Source organism: Falco rusticolus, chromosome 14, assembly GCF_015220075.1.
Source record: "Falco rusticolus isolate bFalRus1 chromosome 14, bFalRus1.pri, whole genome shotgun sequence".
NCBI lineage: Eukaryota > Metazoa > Chordata > Aves > Falconiformes > Falconidae > Falco > Falco rusticolus.
In genome coordinates this window covers 21166526-21192636 of record NC_051200.1, presented here as the reverse complement: position 1 = coordinate 21192636, position 26111 = coordinate 21166526, and the positions used below count along the sequence as shown (strand labels likewise).

Below are 26111 nucleotides of genomic sequence, written 5' to 3'. Positions count from 1 at the left end.
AGGTTTATAACAAAACTCAGAAAGTTGGATAGTTTGACTTCGAAAAAAAAAATTGGCACTGGACATAGCAGAGTTAGTGTGGGTGGTCACTGAGCCTGAAAACCACTCTTCCTCATCAGTAACAGCCACGCTGTGTGACTTTGGAGTCCAATACCAGGAAGAATAATCTCCTTATCATAAGCTAAGCATATTTAAGTCTTCATGACATCGTAAGAAAAAGGTTCCCTGTCATGTCATTCTCTGTGCTTCTTTGTCCTTCCCCCATCTCCCTAGTAAGTACCATCAAGGTTTAAAATTAGTATTAAAATATTTAAGAATGTTGAAAACAATGTCAGTAATATAAACTTTTCTCTTTTATTAGTATGAACTATACTATGTAAGGTAAATTATCATTTGTTTGCACATTTTCCATAGTAGATCCAGACAAGGTATTATGCTTGGACTTCCAAGAAATTTCTGTATTTGTGAATTACCAAATTATTATCGTTTGTCTCCATTCTCTGAATATGTGTTGTTGGCTTTTTTTAAATAGGCCTCGATGATTGCCTCCAACAATACATAAAAAATTTTGAGAGAGAAAAGATCAATGGTGAGCAGCTGCTACACATCACTCATCAAGAGCTTGAGGAACTGGGAGTCACTCGCATTGGCCACCAAGAACTGATATTGGAAGCGGTTGATCTGCTGTGTGCATTGGTAAGTGATTTCTTGCATCACTCATCGTAATCTGGGTTTATGAATTTCCAAACTAAAATTAAAATAATTTAGACTGCACCCTACAGCCATATGCTGGTACAGACATACTGGCTTTGCTTCATTAAAGGACAGACGTGGCAGGTTCTTTCCGCTGTAAAGAAACTATATATATCCAGTTTATGATTATGTATTAGGATCTTTTATCACTCTTCCTCTAACTTTCTCGGTCTTGCAGTCAAATACTGTTGACTATCACTACTGGCATCCATATGGTTCTTTAATTATATGCCATATGCTCTTGTATTTCACTGACATTTGCCACACTATACTAAACCAAGTAGACCTGAGTGGTCTAACCATGCCAACATTCAAAAGGATGGTACTAAGGAGCCAGAAAGTAATGCCAATTAGGCTGGAAGATTGTTTAAAATGAGCTTTAAGACAAGACTAGAATGATAAAAATGACTTTATCTAAAGTACAGACGTGTGTCAATTTAAAGTCTCGTGTTTTTAGCAACCTGAAAGCATTCGGAAGGACGCCTTTTTCATGTAACAGGTTAATTCAGTTAGCATCTTAAGTATTGGATGTCAGAAAACTCTTTTTTCCTCTGTTGTTTAACTTCTACCAGCTAATAAAATGTAATGTATTAGCTTAATTCTAAAGAAAAAATAACTTATTTGTGTAAGTCAACAGGTGAAAGGATATTGGAAATCCAAAAAAATAAAATAGTAAAATTACATATGACAGTCCCACTATTTTACTACTTTATCAGGAGTTCTGTTTTTGCATAAACTAGGTTATCCTGTGGGAATTTGGTAAGGTAAAGTCTCTCCAATCGGGAAACTGGCACTTAGCAGTAAAAAAGAAAAAAAGTGGGGGAAAATGCACTTGCTAAGAAAAAAGGAGTACAAAGTGCCTCTTATTATGCGTATACTTCTTGCAAGTACCTCTAATTACAAAATATACTTAATGTAGCTTGAGTTCTACTCTTACAAACTAAACATGTATGTCAAATTAGAGAAATGCTTTTGGCCTTGATGCAGCCATACCTGTAAACAGGTACATGCTGCATAACCCAACAAACTGTTGTGTTTTGGAAACTTTTTTCTGCATGAAAGGCACCAAACTACCCTACAGTTTTTTTATAAAAGTAATATATAAAAGTATTTTAAATTTATAAATTATATATATTTATACAAAATTAAAAAAATATATATTAAATATATAAAAGTAATTTATAAAAGTATAAAAGTTTTTTTAAAAAGGTAACTTTGTTACCTAAAGAACAATGCAGTGCTGTGTGCCCTGACACTGGTCAGAAACAGTAGACCCAAGAAGTTCCCTCTGAGAGCTGAATGCCTTTCAATCAAGTGGGTCCTCTTGATGGGCACTTGCTGACTTTATTATTATTATTATTTATTTTTTTAAACAAAGAAACTGTACCTCTTAAATGCTGGCCCTGCTGCTGGTCAGTAGTGCAGCTCATCTCTTACTGTGCTGTCTCATGACCCTATTTTTTCTTTTAAAGCATGATGGGGATTTTCCAGCTCCTGGTATCATTTATTTAGGCTCCTGCCTGTAAACCCTTACCCTTCCTTTTTCACTTTGTCTCTAAAATGCCTGCTGCACCCCCCCACCTCCCACCCCCAAATTTTTATCTCCCTGCTTATTCCATGTACTTTCTGCTGAGTGAGTCTGCTGCCTGCGGCTCTGCTCTTGGGGATATTCTCTTGCTTCTGACATTTCTGCCTTGCTTCCATGCACATCATTCTTCAATTCTTGCAGCTTCTTAATGAGACAGGATCATAACTAAAACTTTTACAAGACTAAGTAAAATTGTAATCTGTAGTAATTTACAGGAATTTTGATCTATGTAACCAAAAATCATTAAGAATTTCTCTTTAATATTTTAAAGTAATGACAGTAATTGAATGGTAGGAGATCTGATGCTGCCCTTATTAACAACTGGAATACACTTCTGAAATGCTACAATTGTATTCGTATTCTGTGCTGAATCTTGAAACATTTATGGATTGTTGCACTAAAATCTGATGACTGGTGAAGTGATTGGTGAAAATTGTGAATTTGAGTTCATAATGTAATGAATTTTTAGGCTAGCAATCTAAAAAAACCCAAAAGAAAGACATTTCAAAACTAACTAAAAAAAAAAACAACAGGGGGGTTATAGGGTTATCTGTGTTTTCTTTATGCCACTAAATAGAAACTACCACATAAAATAGTTTTAATCTGAATGTCTTAAGGAGCATGTCATTTTACCCTGAGTTACATTATTTTATCCTGAGTTACATTACAAGCAAACTTAATACAGTTTATGGGCAGCTGGAATACAGCCCCAGTCAGTAAGATGTCAATACATTAATGCATTGTGTGTGCATTTGTATATATGGACAGGGTGTATAGAGTACAAAGTAAGTGTGTTTGTAGATTCATATATACATAAACTTAAAAAAAAAATTCTAAGCTTGTTATGAGAAAAAATGAGAGGAAACATCAATTCAAACAGTCTGTTCTAAAATTCCACATGTGGAGGGGTGGTAACAGCAGGAGCAGTAGTTTCCCTCCCTCTGTCCCTCCATTTGCCCCATTCAGCATGACATGGTTCCCCATCACGTGCTGGCAGAGCATCTACAACGCTATATACACTGCGTTTTCTTCCTATCTGGATCACAGAAAGCTGCACTCCTGTTTATATCAATATGTGTCAGTGCCACTTTGTACTCTGCGTGTCACCCACTCGCTGGGCCATGTCAATGAACATTGATTTTATTTTTTTTCCTTACATGGTTTTCTTAATTGATTTCTGTTTGGCAATTGGCAGTGTCCAAGTTACATGACCTATTTCTTTCAGGCAGTATTAGCAGGATGTTCCACTCCATCTTAGCTACACGGGTTGTGCAACGCTTTAAACAGAAGCATCTCTAATGTACTGTAGAAATCTCTCAGGTAAGCTTAGGCTCAGTGATGCATCAGGAATTCAGCTGCATGTTGGTCATGAGTTTAGCTGCAGAACAGCTATGTTGCTTCAGGAAACCAAGAGAAATTGCCTTCGCTCAAGCTCTTGGAACACACTCAAAGGGCATGTTGCAATGCCATGTTTTCCATATGTGCTCCCCCAGGGCCTGGCCATCAGCCCACTGGCTTTTGGGGGCTGGGGGAGGAGTAGTTGTTTGGGATTACACATCAAAAAGTAACGCCTCTGCTTCTATCATAGTGGTGCAAACCATTATACAGCATATACGTAACGAAGTGCTGGCCCATGAGGGTTTCTAAGTGCAAAAGAAAACAAAAAATAAAGGAGCTACCTGCTGTGTTTCTTCTTCCTTGTCCTAAACCACCTATTAGCTAGACTCTCAAATGCAAATTAATAAAGGCAGGGAAGTCTTACTATTACACATTTGCCCTCAATATGGTTTTATATCCACATCACAAATAAACACAAAAAAACCACCCCAAACTAATATTGTGTCTTGGTTAATTCATTCAAACCATCATATTATTTCCAAATAAATTTGGAAAAGCTATTACTAATATGTACAATCAAAGATCATAATTTTTCTTCCAAAAGAAAGCTGAATTCAGAGCTTTCTTTAACAAGGGATGGCGTATGAGAATCCTATCTAGAAAAGACTCTACACAGGAAGAAGGTGAACTGCAGTAGGAAAGAGGGAGACCTAAGAAATTGGAACAGGGAAAAATAAAAGCATTTAATACACCTGCACATAAAGGAAATGACAATACAGTGATATAGAAGTATATATGGTTTGCCATAAAAATTAAATAATATAAAATGATAGAATAATCTGGTTTATGAAAGGGTAAAATTTAAGTGTAAAAGGTGACAGTATCTCTCAGTGTAGGAGAGGAAGTTCTGGCACTTTCTTGGGTTTGCTCAAGTCTAAATTTATGTGCTGTGAAAGGAACAGTCATAGGTTGGCTATTTTTCCAGCTTCGATTCTTTGACCATTCTAGAAAGACCTTATTGAGCAGCGTTTTAATTATGAAGAAAATGTGGAATGATGGCTGTGGGGAAAAAAAATCCTATCTTAAACATCAAAGTCCTTTTTTACTAGTGTGGTCAGAAACTGTTCTGCAATTATTTATTTGAAGTGACCTAAATAACATCTGTGGACTAAAAAGTACAGGCCATTTAGGATTTGGACTGTAATTTTATTAAAGCTGAAATACTAATCTCGATACGTATTGGAGGACTAGTTGCACAAAGGCTGACTCTGAAGTAGTAGTAGGGCCTGGGGAAAATAATTCTTTGATAGACAGTAAAATACATTGGAAAGAAGAAAAAAAGAGTACTTTTGAGGTCAGCATGGGTTGCTGTTCAAATCTATGCAAGTAAATTTAATTTAATTAGGACAGTACTGGAGTTAGTATATTGTTAAAGCCTACACAAATTAAAATATAAACAGTCTAGTAGGAAGAAGGACTTGGAAAATGAATGGAAGACAAATGAACATAAAATGAAAAGTATGCTCAAATATAGATTGTATCTGAAGTAATTAAAAGTACTGTTAATTCATAGGCATTCAGCTAGTGAAATTATGCACTGTACTGTGATAGCATTCAAGGAGAAATAAAGATTAGAAAATTTCTCTGTGCAGTTTCTGCAAAAGCTAGCAATCCAAGCATGATGGGTTTTCTGCTGGAAGGCAAAATGAAGTCACCTGTGGATCAACGTGTTTATAACTGGCGTGAATTTAATTTGCTTGCATATTTACTACTTTTTTAAAGCAATGTTTAGGACACAGCTACTAAAAAAACATGCTTTTTTTCCCAAACTTTTTTCTAATGTATTTCTTTTTTAGGCCTCCCTTTTACAAAATTATGACAGTAATAGTATTTCGTTGGTTGGATGGGAGCCATTTGCAATAATTTATTTTGAAGTATGCCATGCTGAAGATGAAGCAGCCAGTCTTTCTTACCTGTGTCTATATCTGTTGATAAGATTGTTTCTTCTGAATCAAAATTATTCAAGTTTTGCTTAAATTAATACTAATTCTTAATGGCCATACCTATAATGATCTCTCTTGAGTTCTTTTTAATCTTTTGTTCTGCTGATACACTTTTTGGATTGTCAATACTATGAGCATACTGGGAAGTATTATTTTTTTTTTTTTTTTACTTCAGCTGATATATCTGGTATATAATCAAGTTTCATTTTTAACAAGTCATTTGATATGTCAGATACTTATTTTCCCCCCATATTTCAGAGGTTATTCAAAGGTAATTACCTAGTCTAAAATCTTCATAATATAAATATATTGATGCTTAAATAGACAGAAATAAATCTTTCTTTGAAATGAAATGTCATCTCTCTTAGTGAGAGACGAAGTGATACTCCATCTCCTCGGTATAATGAGGAACCTGGCACACACATTATTTTTGTCTATACAAACATATATACATCCAGAGAGCTTTATTAATCTCAACTGGAAATGAAGTTCAACTTCTGGCAGTCCATTGCTATCTATTATGCTGTGCCAAACCATTGAATTAATACTATTGAATGGGTTATTTAATGATTTCACATATTAGAAAGGATGTATCATCTTTTGCTTAGTCTAATTAGCTGCTTCATTCTTTTTTAGGTTTTCAAATCATGCAATTTGGAAAAATAAATTATTTTAAGGATTTTCAGTTGGGGTTTTTTTCCTCATTTTAAAGTCTGTTGCCAATTTTTGCATTTTTAAAAATATTTAAGGATCATGATGTTGAAGGAAGATTATTAAGTTTGCACAAACAGTTCGCAGTAGCCTAAAGGACTTTTGTTTAGAGGTATTTTACGTGTGTGTGTGTGTGTAATAGTTTTGTCTTACTGGCAAGAAGTAAGAAACTCAGGGTCTTGCTAAGCTGGAAAAGGAGAACCTTGAATGTAATTATTAACTATTTGTGTAGACTACCTTGCACAAATGAAAATCTTTCACTGTGAAATCATCCACTGTTCCCTTACCAGATGTAACAGCAGCTATGTGAGCTGACATAAATAGAGAAGAAAGTAGACGGTGGTTTTTCTGGATGTCATGTCAGTTTTCTCTCCAAGGACTACTACCTCAACGCCAGTTGTTCCATAGTAACACGTGGTTTCCAAAGCTATTGTTTGCACAGTAAGAATGTTTTGGAATACTGCAGCAGTACCACCAAAAGTAGCATACAGATGTTTAGTAAGTAAAATTTTCAGAGGTACCCAAGCACAGGATTGTTATAAAGGGAATTTAGAATCTAAGTGACTTATGAATTGGTGTTTTGTGTGTTAAGTTGCACTAGAAACAAGCTTGGGCTCTTTTGAAAACTTTGTCCATTATGAATTTGTCATTCACGTACAGCAATCATGCCTCAGCAGATGAGAGCACATAACCTCTGATGAATGCACAGAACCCTCTGGTTATGTGACATCTGCATATTGTGGAGTCAAACACAGACTGGAAATGGTCCTGTTCAGGTATTCCAATGTGTTGTCAGAACATGAGGTGTATATAATAGAAATTGAGAATGGAGGTTAGCTGCATTTTACTCAAATTTCAGCTACCTGCATACAGTCTGAGAGGGGAAGAGAGTAGCAGCAAGTGGGCTGCAGGTCAGGTGGATTCCAGTAGACCACATCTAATTATTTTCCACAAGTACTGCATCCAGTTTTAGTGGTATTAGGCTATCAAACATCAGATAAATTACTTCAGGTTGTAAGTATTTCTGTATTCTTCCTACTTAAGCCTGGGATATTTTTAAAAAAGTTCAGGAAAAATACAAATGTGCTGTATTGACTCCTATTTTTATACCTTGAATTTATGAATATCAGTTGTCTGTAGAGCAAGACAATGTAAACAGACTAATGAGAGAAAACAGACTTGTTTTCCCTGTCTTTTGACATTGTTGAAAGATTTCCTCTTGTCGCATGACAATTTTTTTTTTTCCACAAAATAAGGAGAAACATGTTCTATTCAAACTGTTAAATCTGCTCCAAAGCTTGTAATTTTCTTCTGAAAATGTGTCTGTTTAAGTAGCCATGAATATGAGGATCCTAATGCATTGCGGGCTAGGCTGGTAATAGGCTACTACAGGAACCTACTGCATGCTTCTGAAAAATAAATGTAGTTATTTACATTTATAAATTTATAAAAGGATCCATTTATTATAATCCATTACTGTATCTTATCTCTGGTTATGTGTCTAGGTAAACTCAGTGGTATCCTGTCAATGAATGTTTTATTCCTTTTCATATTATGAGTTACTGTCGCTCACTGATGGAGAACAGCACACCATATGTACAATTAAATTGTGTGGCTACTTATGATGCCAATGCAGTAGCAGAAATTTATGTAAATGATTAGGTAGGCTAATGATATGGTGCTGGAAAACCACACGTCCGATGCTGTTGACCAGGGCAGGAGGGAAAGTACTGGCTGAAATGCAATCCAAATAGTGTTGGTATACATTGTAATTTGTGTGCAATCTTCTGCCCCTGATTGTACGTTCATTTCTGACATCAGAGATTTCTTTTGAGGTTTAGATCTGGAAGCCAACAGGGTTTTGTTTTGGGGTTTTTGGTAATTTCAGCTCTTCTGGATATTCACTTTCTTCAAGGCTGATGGTAGTGATCACAGTTACTGCTAGGGATACAGAAATGGACATTTCCCTTGCATAGTGATAAAAGAAAAAGCTATATAGTAACACTGTTTCACTTCATGGTTGTTTGTGTTGAACATTGCATGTTACAGTGTTGTGAATGTCTGTGGCTTATTGCTTTGATTTCTTTGCATTTCAGAAGGCATCCTTTATTGCACAGTATTCAAGTCTGCCAAAACCAGACAGCAGGAGAGGCAGCTTCTTTTTAACCTCATGCCCCTGGTGCCTTGCTCCGATGTTCTGAATTGCTCTGTGTAAGGTGTCTTGTGTCCCAAACCACAGACTAGCCAAGATTTGGATACTTGATTTGTCTGCAGCAGTGTCTAGATATCCTGTGGTCTCCTAAGGATATATACCTAGTCTTTCTAGACTAATTAGAATTGGCATATCCAATTAGTTTATATGAATTATTGCTTTCCCTAAAACTTCAATGTGAAGTACATGGAATAGCTAGTGACACATTGAATAAATTGTGCAGCAGAGGACTAACATTTTCTTTCCCATCTTTTTCTTTCTACACTAAAGGAAATAAAAAGAAAGATGCTTGTGATATTTGTGTCCTGTCACCTCTTACCTCATGATAAAATGTGGTGCTAGACTTCTGCATTGCTTTTGATGACATTAGAGTGTATGTGATTAATGCTTTCCACTATCTTGTGAGAGATCCTCATGAATGCTACCACAAACATTAATCTCTTTGAGATAAAATAGTGCATTACACCTTTATTTTTCCATTTCTGGATGATATTTGGGGGGGGGGGGGGCGGGGCAGGGGGTAGGACTTTGAGCTGAGAATGCATTTATGTCACAGGGCCTTGAGGAAAGCGAGTGTTTAATTTTTTGCAAGACTAAGTACAGAAATAAGAGTCAAGTGTTGACCACCTTGAAGGGATGAAGCTTGAAGTTTTAGTGTGGGAACTAGTGCAAATCAGGTTAAATTTTTTAGATCACTCTGGTTTTGTAACACTGGCCAAACTTATAAATCTAGTCAGACATGTTGTTCATAAAAACACCACTAGAACACTATCCTTTTGTACAAGAGTTAAATTAATTAATGTTAAATTCTAAATTCTGGAGTGCTCAGTGGTATCTCTTCCATTCTGATAGTTTATTGCAAACATGGAAATAACACTTCAAGCAGTGTTTAGGGAAGGAAAACTTAGTTTTTCTCAAATCATGATTGCAGCACAGCGGGCTTTTATGCTTTCGGTCAGAAACTAGCATATGTTTTTGGTGTATTGCTACATAACACTTAATTTTGTACTATTACGTTAAACATTTTAATATATAATTTAAATCCATTAGCCAGCTGAAATTTGTACTTTTGACTTAGCATGCTTTATTAAAAGTCTTTGCCAAAGCTGTTTGAATTCCCATACATGTTTGGGTGTGAGAATAATTCTCAAAGCAGATGAGGTATTTTTGTGACTGTTACCCATGTCTGCACCAGTCCATCCCTGTAGCACCTCTAATAAGTTTTAGTCAACATCAATCAAACTTGATGGAGCAGCTAAGTCCACAAGGATTCCTGCAAGTGCTGTGGTAGTCAGCAGTTCACTAGGGGGGTGTATCCTAAAGTAGTGACTTTCTGGGAGGAAATGTGCTTGATCCTCGGGGAGGGGCATTAGCCATGTGGCCAGTGGCGGGTCCGTGCCTGTGTCCTCTGCAGCCAGCTCACGTGTGGCTCTCCCCGGCTCCCGAGCCTGTGCTATCAGCCTCTATTTGTAGGCAGACGGCATGGGAGTTTGTGAAGGAGGGGGTGTGGGCATGACCAGGACACAGACCATTGAAAATCAGCCCTTTTCAGCACCGCTGCTTGCTAAACGATCTGGTGTTACGCTGCAATTTTAAAGCCTGTGCATGACTGCTGGTTTGCTAGTATTGCAATAGCTTATGCTTGCAGCATGCCAGCACTGAAAACCCTAGAACTAGAATAATGCAGGCAGTGAAAGATGGTTCATTGACTGAATCCAGCTAATGGAATATTGATTCAGACCTAGGTAATTACACTAAATAGTAGGGGGAAGGTATATTAGATTAAAGAGCGTACAAGTTTCTATTTTTGGAACAAAAGGGAAGAATAATACACACTATTGCAGGAAGACATTAACTTTTCCCCACTAAATTAAAAAAGTATTATTCCACTAACGTAAAATTTTAAATTACTTAAAATAACCTAAAAGTTCAGTTGTTTACAGAAATGTTCTTGGCTTGCTCACATGTTCAAAGTCTTAAACATCAAAGAAATTGTTGTCTCTGTAATGGTCTATGTGAAATACATTGGCAATTTGTAGTCTTTTAATGAAAAATAATTGCACTACTACTTATATGGTATTTAAAATAGGTAGAAACAATATTATGAGCATTTTAAATTAGCTTTTATTATTTTTTTCTAAGGCTGTAAGGGGTTTCTTGGGGTTTTTTGGTGTTTGCTTGTTTTTTTCCGGAAAGGAACACATCTGATTTATTGCTGATGTGTTTCAGTTGAAAAATCTTCTTTCCCTTGCAGAAAAAAATAGTTATTTTTTTATTTAGGATCCTGATTTGAAATCTATAAAGAATGATGCAATGCATGCTATATTGCACTGGTAGGAAGCACTATACTGTAGAGATCCTCTGTGCGAAGGAAATAGAGGGAGTACATCAGTGTAAGTTAAGAATGATGATTTTTTTCCCTGTGAAAAATTGCTTTTCTCATTTGCAAGGAGCAATTTCTTTCATAAATTCCCAGTAAGTTATTTTTCACACTGCTCTGTGTTACAGTATCAATTACTATAAGCTGCCTGAATTCCTAAGTAATTACCTGTGATCAGTTATTGTGATAAATTCATATGCATGCAAATACATATATGTATGCCCATGCATATTCATGTAATTGTTGTTGACTGAGTTTCTTAGCAGCCTTCAGCAAATTCATAATAAAAATAGATAAATTAACTTTTTTCATATTCTTATTAATGCCCATTTAAAAGAATCTTGTTACTAGTTTAATTTTTGTATGGTTCTCTCTGAATTGTTGTGAATATATGTAACATATCTTTCCTGAATTGATATAATTTTTACATGGAGCTATCAATACTGCAAGAATCTAAGCTAAATGTCAGACTGAAGTGAAATGGTCAGTGTTGACATTCTATTTCCAAAAGACAAGCCTATCATTTATTCTCTGAACTTTGAATAATTCACCACTGATTAAGATTTTAATTCCGTGTTTTGCACTGAATCTCTTATCCTCTCTAGTCTTGCATTTCTGTCTTATAATTCATTTTAATAGGTACTTTCAAATGAGAAAATGAGACTTCCTATGATTGAATGGTTGTTTCTTTACACACACCTATGATTATTATGAAAAAAATAACAAAGTTTAATTGGTCACAAGGTTTTAGTAACAAATAATAAAGATTTGTGGTTATTGAACAGTGTACTACATGTGTATGGCTTTATTAGATATTGCTGAAAAGGATGCAGCACATGAATAAATATCAGAGAGTACTGGAAATGCGTAGTAAAGGCTTGAGACATTCTGCCCTTGAAATAAAGTCAGTGGAGTTCCCTCAATTAGCAACAGGAAATTTAAAGAAGAATTTGGGTGTAATTTTGTTATTTGTGAGAGACATAATGTATTGGCAGTAGCACGCAGCATGGCGCACAGTAGGAAACAGCAATTGCAGGCATGGTGATGACTAATGCAGGCAGTATTTGGTAATCATTTTTAAAAGTGAGCAGACCACGGTCTAATATCTGCCAGTCATCCTTTGGTCTCGTTTGTTTATCATGATATCCCCAATCAGCATATACCTCATAGCTTGTTTTCATACACATATGGAGGAGGTCAAGCCATCACAGATGTCTGGCTTACATATGTTGTTTAATTACAGCCATATGCAGATCAGTCCTTACTTAATACTGAAGTGATTGGAAAGAATTTATCTTGTGATGTGAAAAGAAGCCACGAAATAGACTAACTTGCTTCGTCCTCTCAGGTCTTGCTTTCATGCGCATCGGAAAAGAAATGCTGCCACAGCTTTATTTTCCTACTGGTGTTTTTTCTGAGAGTTGACATTGAAGCTATTAAATATGCACAGATGTTAGCTTGACAGAGGAGAAATGGTGTATGGATGGTGCAATACATTCACCATTTTACGTTAGTCTGTTTATGAGAAGGTTTCATTATTTCATGCTGCTGTAATATTACGGGTTTGCTCAAAAAATATGAGAAAACATTAAACACATTTTGAAATGGAGAATTTTATGAAAATGCAAACGCACTTCCAGGGAGTTTAGATCTGAACTCTTAATGAATGTGGAGTTAAGCTGGAAATATGAATTAGAGGTACAGTGGGAGAGCAGTGATGAGCAGCTCAGAAGGATGCTGCTGAAGTTGAAAGGAAAAGTAGTAAAAGCATTCTTTTTCAGATAAACTGAAGTACTATTCTAAGCATAGGTTAGGATCACTCTCCTGTTTTTGAAACTGATGGTTCATTGCCTCCACAGAAATAACTACTGATGGTTCAGACCTGTAAATGACCATGCTCCACTTTACAACTGAAATGAGACACAAATTCTCCTTTCAAAGGAAATCCCTTCTCTTCAAACTTTCCTTCTTAAAACTTTTGTGAGAATCGGCATTAAACAGACAAATGGAGGTTTCAGTGTTTTAGATTATCCCAGGCAAAAAGTAGAATATGTAAAACAGCTGATCCCCAATATATCGTTAGTCCTGTTTTGTTTGTAACATCACTTGACTTCAATATAACAAATTATCTGTTACATCTAAATCATATCTTTTTGATCTAGAACATACAAAAGTTTGTTTGGACTGCATATTGTTTAATAAATCTTAAAACATTGTTCTTGCCTACTATTGTTCTATAGTCCCTGCTGCACACCTCTAGTTTAGTTCTAAATAGTTATTTATTAAACAGAAATGTACAGATATAATATATAGCAAGGTATAGGTATTTAACTATTTAAAAACAGGAAAAAAATCAAGTACTTGCTGAATTACTGATCTGAACCTGAAGAATATATTAAGGTTTTAGATGCTAAAAACTAAATGAAATCTCTTCAAGGGGTAGAGAAAATAAAAGGAAGAAAAAAGAAAAAAAATACGGGAAAAATGAAATTAAGGTATTCCTTAAATATGGCCAGCAGACTCAGAGTGTTGGATCTTTCAAAATATATTTGGGTATATTACATACAGAAGTGTGAACCTTCTGTATGTTGAAAGCCTCAGACCAGTGGCCAGAGTCACGTGGGACCAGGTGTTGTGATCAAGCCATTTTTATTTGCATAAAAGTACGCTTTCTTTATACTTGACTTTATTATGGCAATAAGCAAATTACATAACTGAACAGCAGATTTCATGTTGTTACAGATCTTAACCAAAAATTGCATTGATGATGTGTCATGATGTGCTGGATCATACTGTGTGATCACATAGTATGCTGAGATATAATTTTGAAGTGCATTTTAAGAAAATGCACACTTTTCACAGTGATTAGCCTGATAGAGGTACTTCTGTATTTGATTTGTTGCTGGACTTTTTTTAAATGCCTATGCTGATTCACTTGAATCACTTTCCTCATATTCACTTTCCTCATATCTTCTCATGTTTTAGATACTTGTACCATGGTAATGTATTCTCATTCTCTGTATATAGATAGATATGTATACATACATAAACAGAAACATTAAAATGTTCTGGCTTATTCAAGCTTACCCAATTAGAGAGAGTATTTGGATATTACACAGTTTAAATCACATTGCCTCCATTAGGATTAAGCAGACCAAGAAGGCTTTACACAGTTTGTTCAGAGACCTGTAGCAAGAACTACAATGTAGAAGATACTTGAAAAATGTTGAGGCAGTAGATAAGGACACCAGTGAATTCTTGATTATCCTAACCATTCAACAACAGAAACTACTATACTGTGCGGATTTAGCCTGGCCTATAGCGAGTCAGGTCTTGTCATAATCGGTGACCCTTTGGAGATCCATGAACAACGAGCCTACACACTATGTCTGTGGTCTTCTCTTGATCATCTTTGATCTGTAGTCATTTCAAGGTCCAGTCCAACCATGTGTTTTGCATGTTTTCAGAGGAGGTATCTGCAGGAATATAACTGCATCTTCTGCTTTTCTCTAGCTCTGTTCTTTTTACCAGATGTCCAGTCATTTGAGTCTCTTGACACTTAAACATAAATTTTAAAATCTATTTAAATACCATATTCTAAACAATGTTTCAGAGGCTGGTCTTATGGTCTTTTTGAGTCTGATTTTTAAAGGAAAGACTATGATGTTCTAAATCTTATCTGAAATCAGAAACACATGGCTTTTTCAATAAAATATTATTCAAGACATTTTAATTATGCTTCATTACCTTTATATATATATCAATTACAATGGAAATAGTAAAGCTTCTGGAAGTAAAAAAACACAATGCAAATGTCAAGTTTTAAAATAAGGTTAAAATGTTTAATCTTAGCACTATATCTACTGAATGTATACCTTCCTATTATAGATACGAAGTGCTTTGAAGCACTGTGGTAAGTTCCAAATTATAGACTAAGGAGACAAGAAAAAATTGTGACACAATTTCCTTCTGAAAGGTAAGATAATTATAATGAAAGAGAGCACAAGGGGGAGAAAAATGGCACAGAAAAGAATCTATGTGTTTCAGATAATATGTTCTAATTTGTATTATGATGTTGCATTTTTGCAAAGTATTACCATAGTTATTAATAAATTCCATACTTTTATGAAATATCAATGTGTCCAGTGCACATAAACTAGGTTATAATACTGCAGTTTAATTGTCATAATAAACTGATAGGCAAATGTTATTAAAGATAGTGAGAAGGATTGTTTTAGTGTTGCTAATTTACTGATTTAGAATGAGAAAAGCTTTTAAAGAAAAAGCTGAAACCTATTTGGGCAATGTTTTACTTGAACTGCAGTCCCCAGCCATTAAGATGAATGTATTTTCTTAATACATTTATAGTTTTCAAAACAACAGGGGCTAGGATTTTATATATTTTTAAAATACATAAATTATTGAATATTTTAGTTTAGGTAGCACATATCCAGATGTGCCCTCTGTTTTTTCCTTTCTCTAATGCAGAGGTAAGCAAATTTCTTCAATAAGCTAGGCTTCTTTTTGTAATTTGGGAAACTGATCCTGATTAATATGGATATAGGTATAATTTTGTGTGTTAATACGTTTTGGCATGCAGTACAGCATCTCCTTGCTATAAAGTAACTGGAACAACCATTGTCAAAATAAGTGTGGCCAGCAGGTCGAGAGAGGTGGTTCTGCCCCTCTGCTCTCGTGAGCCCGCCCTGCAGTGCTGCGTTCGGCTCCGGGGCGGACTTGGAGCTGTTGGGGTGAGTGCAGAGGAGGTCGGGAACGTGAGCAGGGGGCTGGAGCCCTCTGCTGTGAAGATGGGCTGGGAGCTGGGGTTGCTCAGCCTGGAGATGAGAAGGTTGCGGGGAGACCTCGTGGCACCTTCCAGTACCTGAAGGGGCCGACAAGAAAGCTGGGGAGGGGCTTTGTACGGGGGGGTGCAGTGACAGGGCGGGGGGGAATGGCTCTAAGCTGACCGAGGGCAGACTTAGGGCAGATATTGGGAAGAAATTCTTCCCCGTGAGGGCGGCGCTGGCAGAGGCTGCCCAGAGCAGCTGTGGGTGCCCCATCCCTGGGGGTGCTCAGGGCCAGGCTGGACGGGGCTGGGGGCAACCTGGGCTGGTGGGAGGTGTCCCTGCCCCTGGCGGGGGTTGGGGCTCGGGGGGCTGTCAGCTCCCTCCCAGCCCAAACCATTTGATGATTCTAAATAAGACCTCAGTTCTGAGGCTTCGGATACTGGTAATCAGCAAATGGTCACAGGCAATGAAGCATTACATTTTCCCCAGGATGCGGTATACGATGTATTTAGTGCAGTGCATCAGAAATGGACAGGTCAACAAACCCCAGATCCCAGCACGCTGTAAGCATCAGCTATGCCAAAGGTGTAACTTAGCAGACTACACGTCAGTTCTCTTTTCTGCCTGCATCCCACTCCAGCAGAACTTTACTACCAAATGTAATACACTAATAACAAGGTGTAATTCATTCTTTTTCAGCTGAATGTGCGTTACCTCTGTTGACATAGGATACCAATCTAGATATTTTAGCACTTTATCTGAAATCTGTAATAAATACTTGGTTCCACAGAATATGACCCACTAAGGTTTAATACATACTTTTATTTCAGTATTTTAAATGCTAGTGTAAAACCTGCTTACTTGTTCACATAATTTCAACTGAAGGACTTTCGTGATTTACATTAAAGAAATATTTTACCTCCTTCAAATTGCTATATATCTAAAGGATATTCAGCTTGTAAATTCTTTTTAAAGAAGAAAAAATCTACACACCTGACAGAAATGCACTGCCTTGCATACTTTAACTTCATACTATTTTGACAACTTCAGTTTTAAGTTGTATCATAAAAACATCACCAGAAAATTTTAACAGCTTTACCTGATGAAATCAAGGAGATATTTAGAGAAAGAAGTACTTTAGGTTTCTACTGTGTTTTCTGTTAGGCTCTTAACATTTAAAAACATACCTCCAGAAAGGAAATAAAAAATAAAGTGTTTTGATGGTTTTCATTCTGTTTAAGTGCTAGGACTATTTATGCTAAAATCTAGTTTATGACTATTTTGGATTTTTGCTCTTATTAAAGGGGCTGTGTTTGCCTGTTTTTATTCATTAAGTGCTAAATGACTATATGCTATCACAAACACTGTCGTTTTCATTGTGAAGATGTGGCCTTTTTGGGGGCAGCATACAGAGTGATGTAGACCGCAGGGAGTTACGGGATCCCATCTGGCACATCCTGTTTTCCCAAAGGAGATTCCTGAAGCCCAGAGCTGCTTGGGGAATTCTTTGCTAGTCGTCTGAGCCCCACGCTGTGGCTGAGCCCCAGGGGGACAGGTGGGCAGAGGTCTTGTGCTTCGTTGGGAGCACGGGTGCGTGCGGGTCCCCGGGGAGCAGGCAGGCTGGCGGGGGGAGCAGGCAGCCTGGGAAGGACCGGCCTGCCTTCCCAGCCAAGGAGGGGCCGGGCATCCCTGCAGAGCTGCATCAGGTGTTGCAAATCCACAATAACTTTAAGTCAATTTACATGTCATCTGAGAATGGGTTGAAAACCAGTCTGCAGTGGGGAAGATGTGCTTGAAGATTGAGATTTTAGATTAATTTCCTAACCCTGTTGGTTATACAGTGGTGCTGGGACTCAGGAAGAGGACATGCAGCATCTTTCTGTGGTAGTTCACAAATAGGTCAGCTTAAAGCAACTGGGAAGCTGAGCTCTGAGGAGGAGCAGAGTGAGCTATGAGTGCTGCTTTTGGGATGGGCTCAGAGGGGGAGTAGCCTGCTGCACTGAGGGGCAGGGTGGTACCCAGAGGGCCAAAGGCACATCTGCCACGTGGATTCGGTAATGGGCCTGAGGTCTTGTCTGAAACAGACCTGCAGCTATGGCTCCCACAGGGGACTGACTGAGAAAGTGTGGGGATTCTTTCAGTTTATGCATAAAACATAAGAATGGTAGTGTAGCACAATATTTAGGTTGTGGTATTTTAAATGCCTTAACGTGGTAAATTTCATGAAAGATGCTGGAATATCACTCAGAGTTGTTTCCATTAATCTCCTCAGTCAGATCTACTGCTCTGCCCTTTTAATTCTCTGAACCTGACAGTTCAGTGGATATTGCAACATTCTCAAAATATCACCTACAGAAAAAGCTGTATATGCCTTTTTATACATGTATTTATACATATATTACACTGACTACTTACATGAATGACATCAATAAAAACTACTATAATTAAAAATAAACCTGTTTTTAAGGTAATTTAAAGGCATTACTTATGCAATATAAACCTTTTAGCTAAAATTGTGTCCCATGGCAAAAAAAAATTCTGTGTGAGCACATTTTTTTACCTCTGTGGGTCAGATTATAAGAAAACACTTTCATTATATAAGTGCCTTTAAGTATATAATGCTGGGGGGGTGGGGGTGGTGGTGGTGTTTCCACAGAAGAAATAAACTCTTCTTATGATGTAGATATTTCTTGCTCTGCTTTTGATCTTCAAATGTTAGTGTTTACAAAAAATTGATTAGCACTTACCTTTTTTTTCCATCTTATTTGTTATTTATCTTGTTTGCTACATTAATTTGGCCTATTTTATCTCAGTGGCTAAAATTTTCACAGATAATTTTATTAATGTAAAATACTAATTTGTGATGTTATTACATACCTACAATGAGATATGAAAACACCCGAAGCCTCATCTGAAGACTTTTTTCATTCCGCTTCTTTGAATATGTAAAAAGCACAGTTGTTATATTGTCAGATAGATAAAAAAGTACCCATTTTTTGCACTGTCTTTTAAAAATGGAACTTCCAACCAGAATTTATGCACAAAAGAAGTTTTAGCTGGAATTGTGATACAGATGCAGAGTGGGCGGGTTCATTGTCACAGTGTGTTTAGCTATTTTTGCATTTTGGATTTATGACATGAAAAGCAGGCATGATTTCATGTTTTTCGATTTCCTGTATGCATTTTTAACTATATGGGATATTCAGCAATTTATGTCTTCCATCATATCTTCTACTCTGCACTAGTAAAAACTTTTTTTTTCAGGTTGTTCAAAAAAACCTGGTATTCTCTCATGTCTTCTGAATTCTAACACTTCTGACAACAGCCACCTGTTTTTTCTGTGCTTAAAAAAAAAAAAAAGTCAAGTGCAAAAGCCCTGGGGGTGATCTGTCCTGTCTCTTGCCTCCTGCTACCCCACAGTAACCCTAATCACTAGGAACACAAACTGGCATCTCAAACTGTACAGGAGAGTACTAGGCGGATGGCAGGAACCTTCTCTGATAGTCTGAAAATCTGAGGACTAGAGAATGAAATTGCTAAAATTGAAAACTGTTTTACAGACAGCAAGCAGACTTGTCCTTAAACCTCAGCCAGTTGTACATCTCACTAAGTGTCACTTTAAGCACATCTTCCTCTTGGCTTTATTGCTAATGATATTCTTCTATAAGCTTGTCTGGCTCTGATCTCACATTTCTGTTTAATTTCTACCTCTTGAAATTCTTTCCAACTCCTGTCATTGAATCGGGCATCAGGAACTGCTGAGCTCAAACCTAAAATATGCTACTGAGTCAGTCTGTAACTGAACAAATCAGATAATCTCTGTGTAACTCCTGTGTGAAGCTAATAATGCTAGCACATATTACAGTCCGTGGACATACAGAATTTTTTACTGTTTGAATGGTGCTTTTATGTGAAGAAGCTTAAGCCAACATTTAATAAATTTGCCAGTCACATCTTTCTGTGTTCAAGATGTGCTGTTACTTTGGCCCTTTCTTCCAGCAGTCACCGTTTCTGCAATATACCCGTCAGGCCCGTTTTACTGAAATGGAGTGTAGTCAGCTTTAGTCGTTCTATTCCCACTAAGCAGTTTTGCCATCCAGATTCCATGATAGCTTGACAAACTGTACGGCTGTGTAGTTCTAGGCAGACAGCGTTTAGGGTTGCTTTAATAGTCAGTATTCATTCTCTAAACCTGTATGTCCATTTCCACTAATGGAGTAATTTGGTAAGAAAGATTATGTAACAACTTTAAGCATCATGAAACAAAACCAGGGAATGGAGCAAACCATGCTTCCCGGCCCCCCCCCCCCCCCTTTTGGTATGAAAAATAATCCTGCCTATGCTAAAGGCACCCTCTTGTCCCTTTTAGAGTATTTTGTTTGGGGTTTTTGTCTTTCTTCATAAATCAGAAATCATATCTAGGATTTAGAGTGCAAGAAAGAAATCACCTGCCAGGAGACAGAATTTTGCAGGCTTGGGAGCATCATTTCTGTGGTGTGTCTCACAATAGCAGCACGTATTTAACACAGTGAGGGCAGAATATATGGCTGTGAAAACTGAAGTCTGATATGGTAGCTGTGATAGCGATTTAGTCTGGCAGGTTTGAGACTGTCTCCGTTAGCATCATGCAGATGAGATACCTGCGGGAATCAGAATAGATCTGGATACTTGCAGTATCACATATACAGAACAGGGCTACCCACCTTATCACAAACTGCAACTCTTCCATCTGGGTTTTCAAGCACATTTGCTGAATCATAATCGATGCAGTCTAAATTTGTGTGTGTACCCACCTGCTGGCTCTTTTCTTCTCTGGAACAATCTCTTCTCTATCCCCTCACCTTGGTTGCTGGCTAGGCAAGCCCGAAAGGGGCCACAGTCCTTCAGTAGTTTTCTAATGTACTGCCATGGTGGGGCTCATGCAGCTTCGTGACACCAGAGCTTCAGCCTGGTAAACGGACTGCACAGGAGGCGGGGGTGGAGGGGGGAATGTGTGCAGCTGACATGAGGTTAGCTGTGGTGCAGAAAATTAGGATGAGGTGATACTTTGAAGGTTTATTATTAACCATTCTTTTCCCACCCTTGTAATGTGTTGGTGAGTGTGCAAAATCAAAATCTTTCTGAGGGGAAACTAAGCCCTGCCTAGCTGGTTGCTAGCTGGTAAAAGCACCCCAACGTGTCCACTTGGTCATCGTCTTGGCACAAGTAGAAGTTGAGAGAAAAATAGAGCAGAGGAGGGAATTCCTTCAGTGCTTTAATAAGAGGGGAAAAAAAAAAAGAAGAAAAAAACAAAAAAAAAGTTTAGCTGCAAATATTAACCAGGTGGCATACTAATACCAAATACAACTTGCTTTTTAACTTTAAACTTTTCCAAAATAGAATGACTGACTTTAGTGGTGCTGTTGTTAACTGTACAGTATTTGTTCTGGAAAAAAAGATGAAGAGAATTTTTCTCATCTGTAGCTAAACCAGTGTAACTTTTGTTTGTTTCAACATTCAGTCTTAAACTGGATGCTTCCAAACCTGACTGACTTTTTGTGATGCCTTAGGCATGATATGTATACAACAAATTAATTCTGTCCCTATTATTTAAAATTATTTTTAAATCCGAATTCTTTGCAGTGAGCTAAGTAAGAAAGCAAAGTGTTTCCATTTCTTGTAGGTTGCCCTCCAGACTGCAGGCAGGTGGCTGGATTTATTTTTCAGAGTGAACTTTGAGAAGGAAAATGGCTGGCAGAGAAGGCATATTCCCAAGTACCAGCTGTAACTGGTCCAAACAACTTTACCAAACAGTCGTTTGTATTTTGTTTGACTTAGATACAAGCCCAACTCAGAAGCTTATTATTGGTCAGTGCTTTTTTTTTTTTTTTCTTGGTGTTGGAAATTATCATTTCTAACACAAATATCCATATTGACATCCATGAAGACTGTGTATTTTTCGCAGTTCTCTATTTTCTGTTTTGAGGAAGAAGTTTAGGTAAAAAAAATAACGTGATATTCAAGATCAGTCATTCTCTGTAAAATATGCATGGCTGAAACAAATAGTGGGCAATTAATTCAAACTCTGAAAGCTAATTTTGTTTAAATGTTTATTAAATTCTTTCATGTGCTACATCCTGTTGTGGCAGCAGGAACTCTGGGTTCAGTTCAGTGTGTCTGAGACTTTCTATGTGAATTTGAGTGAATTATTTAATGTATTCGAGCTGAGATATCTTTGTGTTTGTTATCTGGGTCTAAGCACGGAATTGGCTTGATGATAAAAGAACAGAGGGTGAGGGAATGCAGAAAAAGAGGAAAGGGGACTTGTGTATGGAAAACTTTACTTAGATTCAACACCTCCCCCCACCCCCAACAGAATTAGAACAGAAGAAAATCCATTAAGAGCTGTTAAATATGAAGACACTGTCACTGACTGAAGTATCTGAACCACCAACAGCTGTTACTATATGCCTGCTTTTTCCTCAGATCCTTCCCTATGCAGCCGCTGGAGACAGGAGTACCATGTCTTTGCTCTGCCCTGATCTGACTGTTCGCATATCACATTGCATGTGGGAGAGCTGCTCACCAACAGCAGGGTTCAGGGAGGAATTTTCCTGTAAAAGCCTATCACCAAGGCCATGTAAGATCTCATACCTTATTCACAGCATGAGTAAAAGGGAAGCTCTGCTAAGTCTGAGTTATTACAGGTTACTAGAGGGACTTACACAAATCTGAATGAGAGCCAGTGCAGTGGGACTGCTAGAGACGTGCTCTCAGAGGTAACAAATACACCGAATGGTTAACACTGAACTGTAGCAGTAGGGGATAGTGGACTGACTCATCTTCACTTGAAATTGGGAAACATCATGAGACTCAGCATACGGGGATTCTTTTTACCTTCCCCTCAGTGACTTCGTTGGACCAATGGGTTTAGGGACTCCAGAATTGTGACCATTGATGACATTAGAAGTGGTCGTGCCAACAGGATGGATGTGTCTTGCACGTACTGAAGTAGTCTGTTGCTTAGCCTGGCACCAGGCTTCCATAACTACCCTGCCCTTTTGACCAATACCGTTCATGTTTAACCTCACAGTTATATTCGTGTAGCTGATGAGACACTATTTCACTTAATTGTGTATCTTCTTCTTTCCCCTTAGAATTATGGTTTGGAGACCGAAAACCTGAGAACTCTGTCTCACAAGCTGAATGCTTCAGCCAAAAATCTTCAGAACTTTATAACGGGTAGAAGGAGGAGTGGCCATTATGATGGCAGGGCCTCCAGACGACTGCCAAATGATTTTCTTACCTCTGTAGTTGACCTGATTGGTGCTGCCAAGAACTTACTAGCCTGGCTGGACAGGTAATTTGCTATTCCTTGATCCTTTATGCATGAGAATAATTCTTTGGGTTGTCTTGTTTTTGTTCTTTCTTTTTCTCTTGCACTCTTCTATTCTAATATTACAGTGGCAGTTCTGAAATTCTAACTCTGAATTCTATTTTGCAACTTTCTCAAATATTTGAGGCAAAAATGTGATACCCTTTTCTGTCAGGAGGCTGTTAAAGTTTTATCTAGTTATTTTTTCAGATTCTTTCAGTCTAACGGTATTTTGTGTGGAATTAGTACTTCTGTGCTATTCCAAGTTGACATCTCACTGACACAAGTAGCAACGTCATCAGTAATTTCAGAAGAAGGGAAAGAAAGAAAAGATTTTGGAGTTTGAACTGTCCTTCAGCCATCAAAAAGACGCAAAAATGCTGGAGTTGAGCAAATCAATTAAGAATATTCAAATAAATTATAGTACTTGCTTAGTCTGAAAATTAAATTAGAGTTTTTATCGAGTAAGACTGATGTGTTAGGTACAGTTGTGGTGTTGGTTAACACTCAACAATCAAGCACTGGTTTCTTTTATATGTGAATTGAGAATGTGATTAAAAATATTTCTCTGAATAAATGCAGTTATAATTTTGATTGCAGAAAAAATGAAACCAAAACATAAAATAACACCAGATCATTTATGTTTCTCTTTCTTTGGAGTTACAGCAATGGATAGCTTTATCTTGAATCTGAATGCTCTTGAATATATAAAAGGCACTTTGGAAATCACAGTGAAAGTTAATCACCCTCCTTTACAGGCTTTGTATAATCCTGGTGACATCTTCCTAACCTAATGCCAGCAGTCATACTCTCTCAGGCTATGACCTTGTCAGCTCTTAAAAATTCAAATGGGGTCAGATTCAGCTAGAATTTGGAGCGCCTGAAGAAAATCCAAGTGTGCAGGAAGCTGTTAGTGATTAAGTAAGCATTACTTTGCTCTCTGAATTAAGGTGCTAATGGCTGCTGAAGAGTGATGTCCTACTATAAATATTCTCTTTTTAGTGAGCTGTACAAAGGAAATCTGGATTATTTGCAATTATTTGGAAGCTCTTATTTTTGCTTTCCACAAGAATGATAATTTCTGATGTTCTGGCCAAAAAGTAGTTTACAACCTTCCTGCCTGTTTTGTTTCTTGTTTCAAAGGTGTATGTCACAAAAGCTGTGTAACTTGCTGCTGGAGATCATCATGATTAGGTTTTTCACACTTCTGTGGTGTAGAACTGAACTCTGTATTACATATATCGGCTTATACTGTAAACAGGTGTTATAATCCTTAATGCTGTATAAACCTGCCCTTCCTTTGTCACAGGTCTCCATTTGTCAGTGTGACAGAATACTCACTGTTGAAAAACAATATTGTTCAACTGTGCCTGGAACTAACAACCATTGTGCAACAGGTAGGAGTGTTTATCTTCCACTCTGAGTCCTCTTCATACTGTTGCTTAAAAATTGTAATAGGAAAACATTACTAAACTTTTACTTCACCAGAAAAATTATTTTAGCATTACCTCTATGTTCTTTGCATATTCTCTTTCTCTGGGAGTGATGGGAAGATTTTTGGACTTTGGTTATCTTCACGTGCCTGGATACTTTGAAGGGCAGTGTGAAGTTTAAAATAATCCACTTTGATTTTGAGTAGACAAATTCATGTCAGGTTCTCTATCACCATGCAAGTGTTAAGAGAACAAAGCCACAGTGGGAAACAGTTTAACTACTGCTAACAGTGTATTATTACAGATTAAAATATAAATGATCAAAAATCTTTCAGGGACAAGTTTTTACAATACATACAAATGCAACTTGTAGTGTTGCTTCTTCACTTAAAGGATAGCCAGTTTCATGAAAGTTGTGTAATGATTAACATGAAATATTCATAACATTAAACAAACCGCATATGGAAAAAAAGATGGTAGTATTATCATCACTGTTATTCATTAATTAATTGTAATATAGTACAGTCCACAGGAACATAAAATTAATATAGTCTCTGACAGTCTGCCCCTGACATAAGACAAGAGGATACACAAAGGTACAGAAAGATTGAGTGGAAATACTTTTTAGAACCACAGTGAGCTCCCTCACCTGTGAGTGGAGGAAAATATTGACGAGACAAAACAGTGCTATGGGAATGTGTGGAGAGGTTAGAGAGCAGGCAGGGCTGCCTTGGAATGAAGCAAAAGAGAAAGATAAAAGTGTTGTGGGAGGGAAGGCAAGATGAAAGCTTAGCTAAAGCTGTAGTTCGTAAGCACCTTAAATTGGCTGTCTCCAATATACAGGGCACCACTGCCTGCTTCTGTCCTATGCTGGCACAGTTTTCCAGGTAACCTCGCAGTAGACCGATCATAGACCTCATCTAATTTGAAAGGCTTCCTGGAGTAATAGCAAACTTCGCCTGCCCCCTGCCCCGCTCAATTTCATTTTAGTTCTTGGAAAAAAAGAACTAAGGATGATAACTATCAGTCTTTGTATTTTACACTATTATCCTTAATTTATAATATTCAGCTTTATTCCTTTTAGAAACTTTGTCCTTTATGCGTTTCTGCAGTGTAAAACAAAGACCTTTTTTCTCTTTTCTTGGTTTAAAAATTCCTATGTAGGCATTTAATTATTCATGTGTCTTCATTAAGCTTTCTCTTACAAGGTGTGTATAGCACTAGGCTATTTTTGATTTACAGACTAAGCAAAATGAACTCTACAGTATAACAAGTTTGGATTTTGATTCCGCCCTTCAACTGATATTTGTTTGAGTTTTATTTTTTCCTGTGGTCTAGGTGAAAATAGTATAATTTTGAATTGCTGTCTCCATTTTTGTTGTTCATTTCACTGCTTCTGGCAGTTGAAATTCTGTTCTACTATGCCAGCAATACTTTGGTTCTTTTTTACCCTCCAATTTTTCAACTCCACTTCATAAGTTGTCCTCCTTTTGACAACTTAAAAACAAATCTATTTTTTATCATAAACTCCAAGATATTCCAGGATGAAGAA

At 37.2% G+C, this 26111-nt stretch overlaps 1 protein-coding gene across 4 annotated transcripts in view; it reads left to right on the top strand.

Annotated features, from left to right (window-relative positions):
- Window positions 1-26111, top strand: part of LOC119157487 (connector enhancer of kinase suppressor of ras 2-like) — a 214629-nt gene that overhangs the window by 72103 nt on the left and 116415 nt on the right. For all 4 annotated transcript variants that reach the window (XR_005107546.1, XM_037408478.1, XM_037408479.1 and 1 more), the window contains exons 2-4: window positions 533-696; window positions 22909-23111; window positions 24436-24523. Coding sequence is in view for 3 of the 4 variants with exons in the window: in XM_037408478.1 (XP_037264375.1) it covers window positions 533-696; window positions 22909-23111; window positions 24436-24523 (455 nt within the window). In the remaining variant the exon portion in view is untranslated. The remainder of the gene's footprint in view (window positions 1-532; window positions 697-22908; window positions 23112-24435; window positions 24524-26111) is intronic.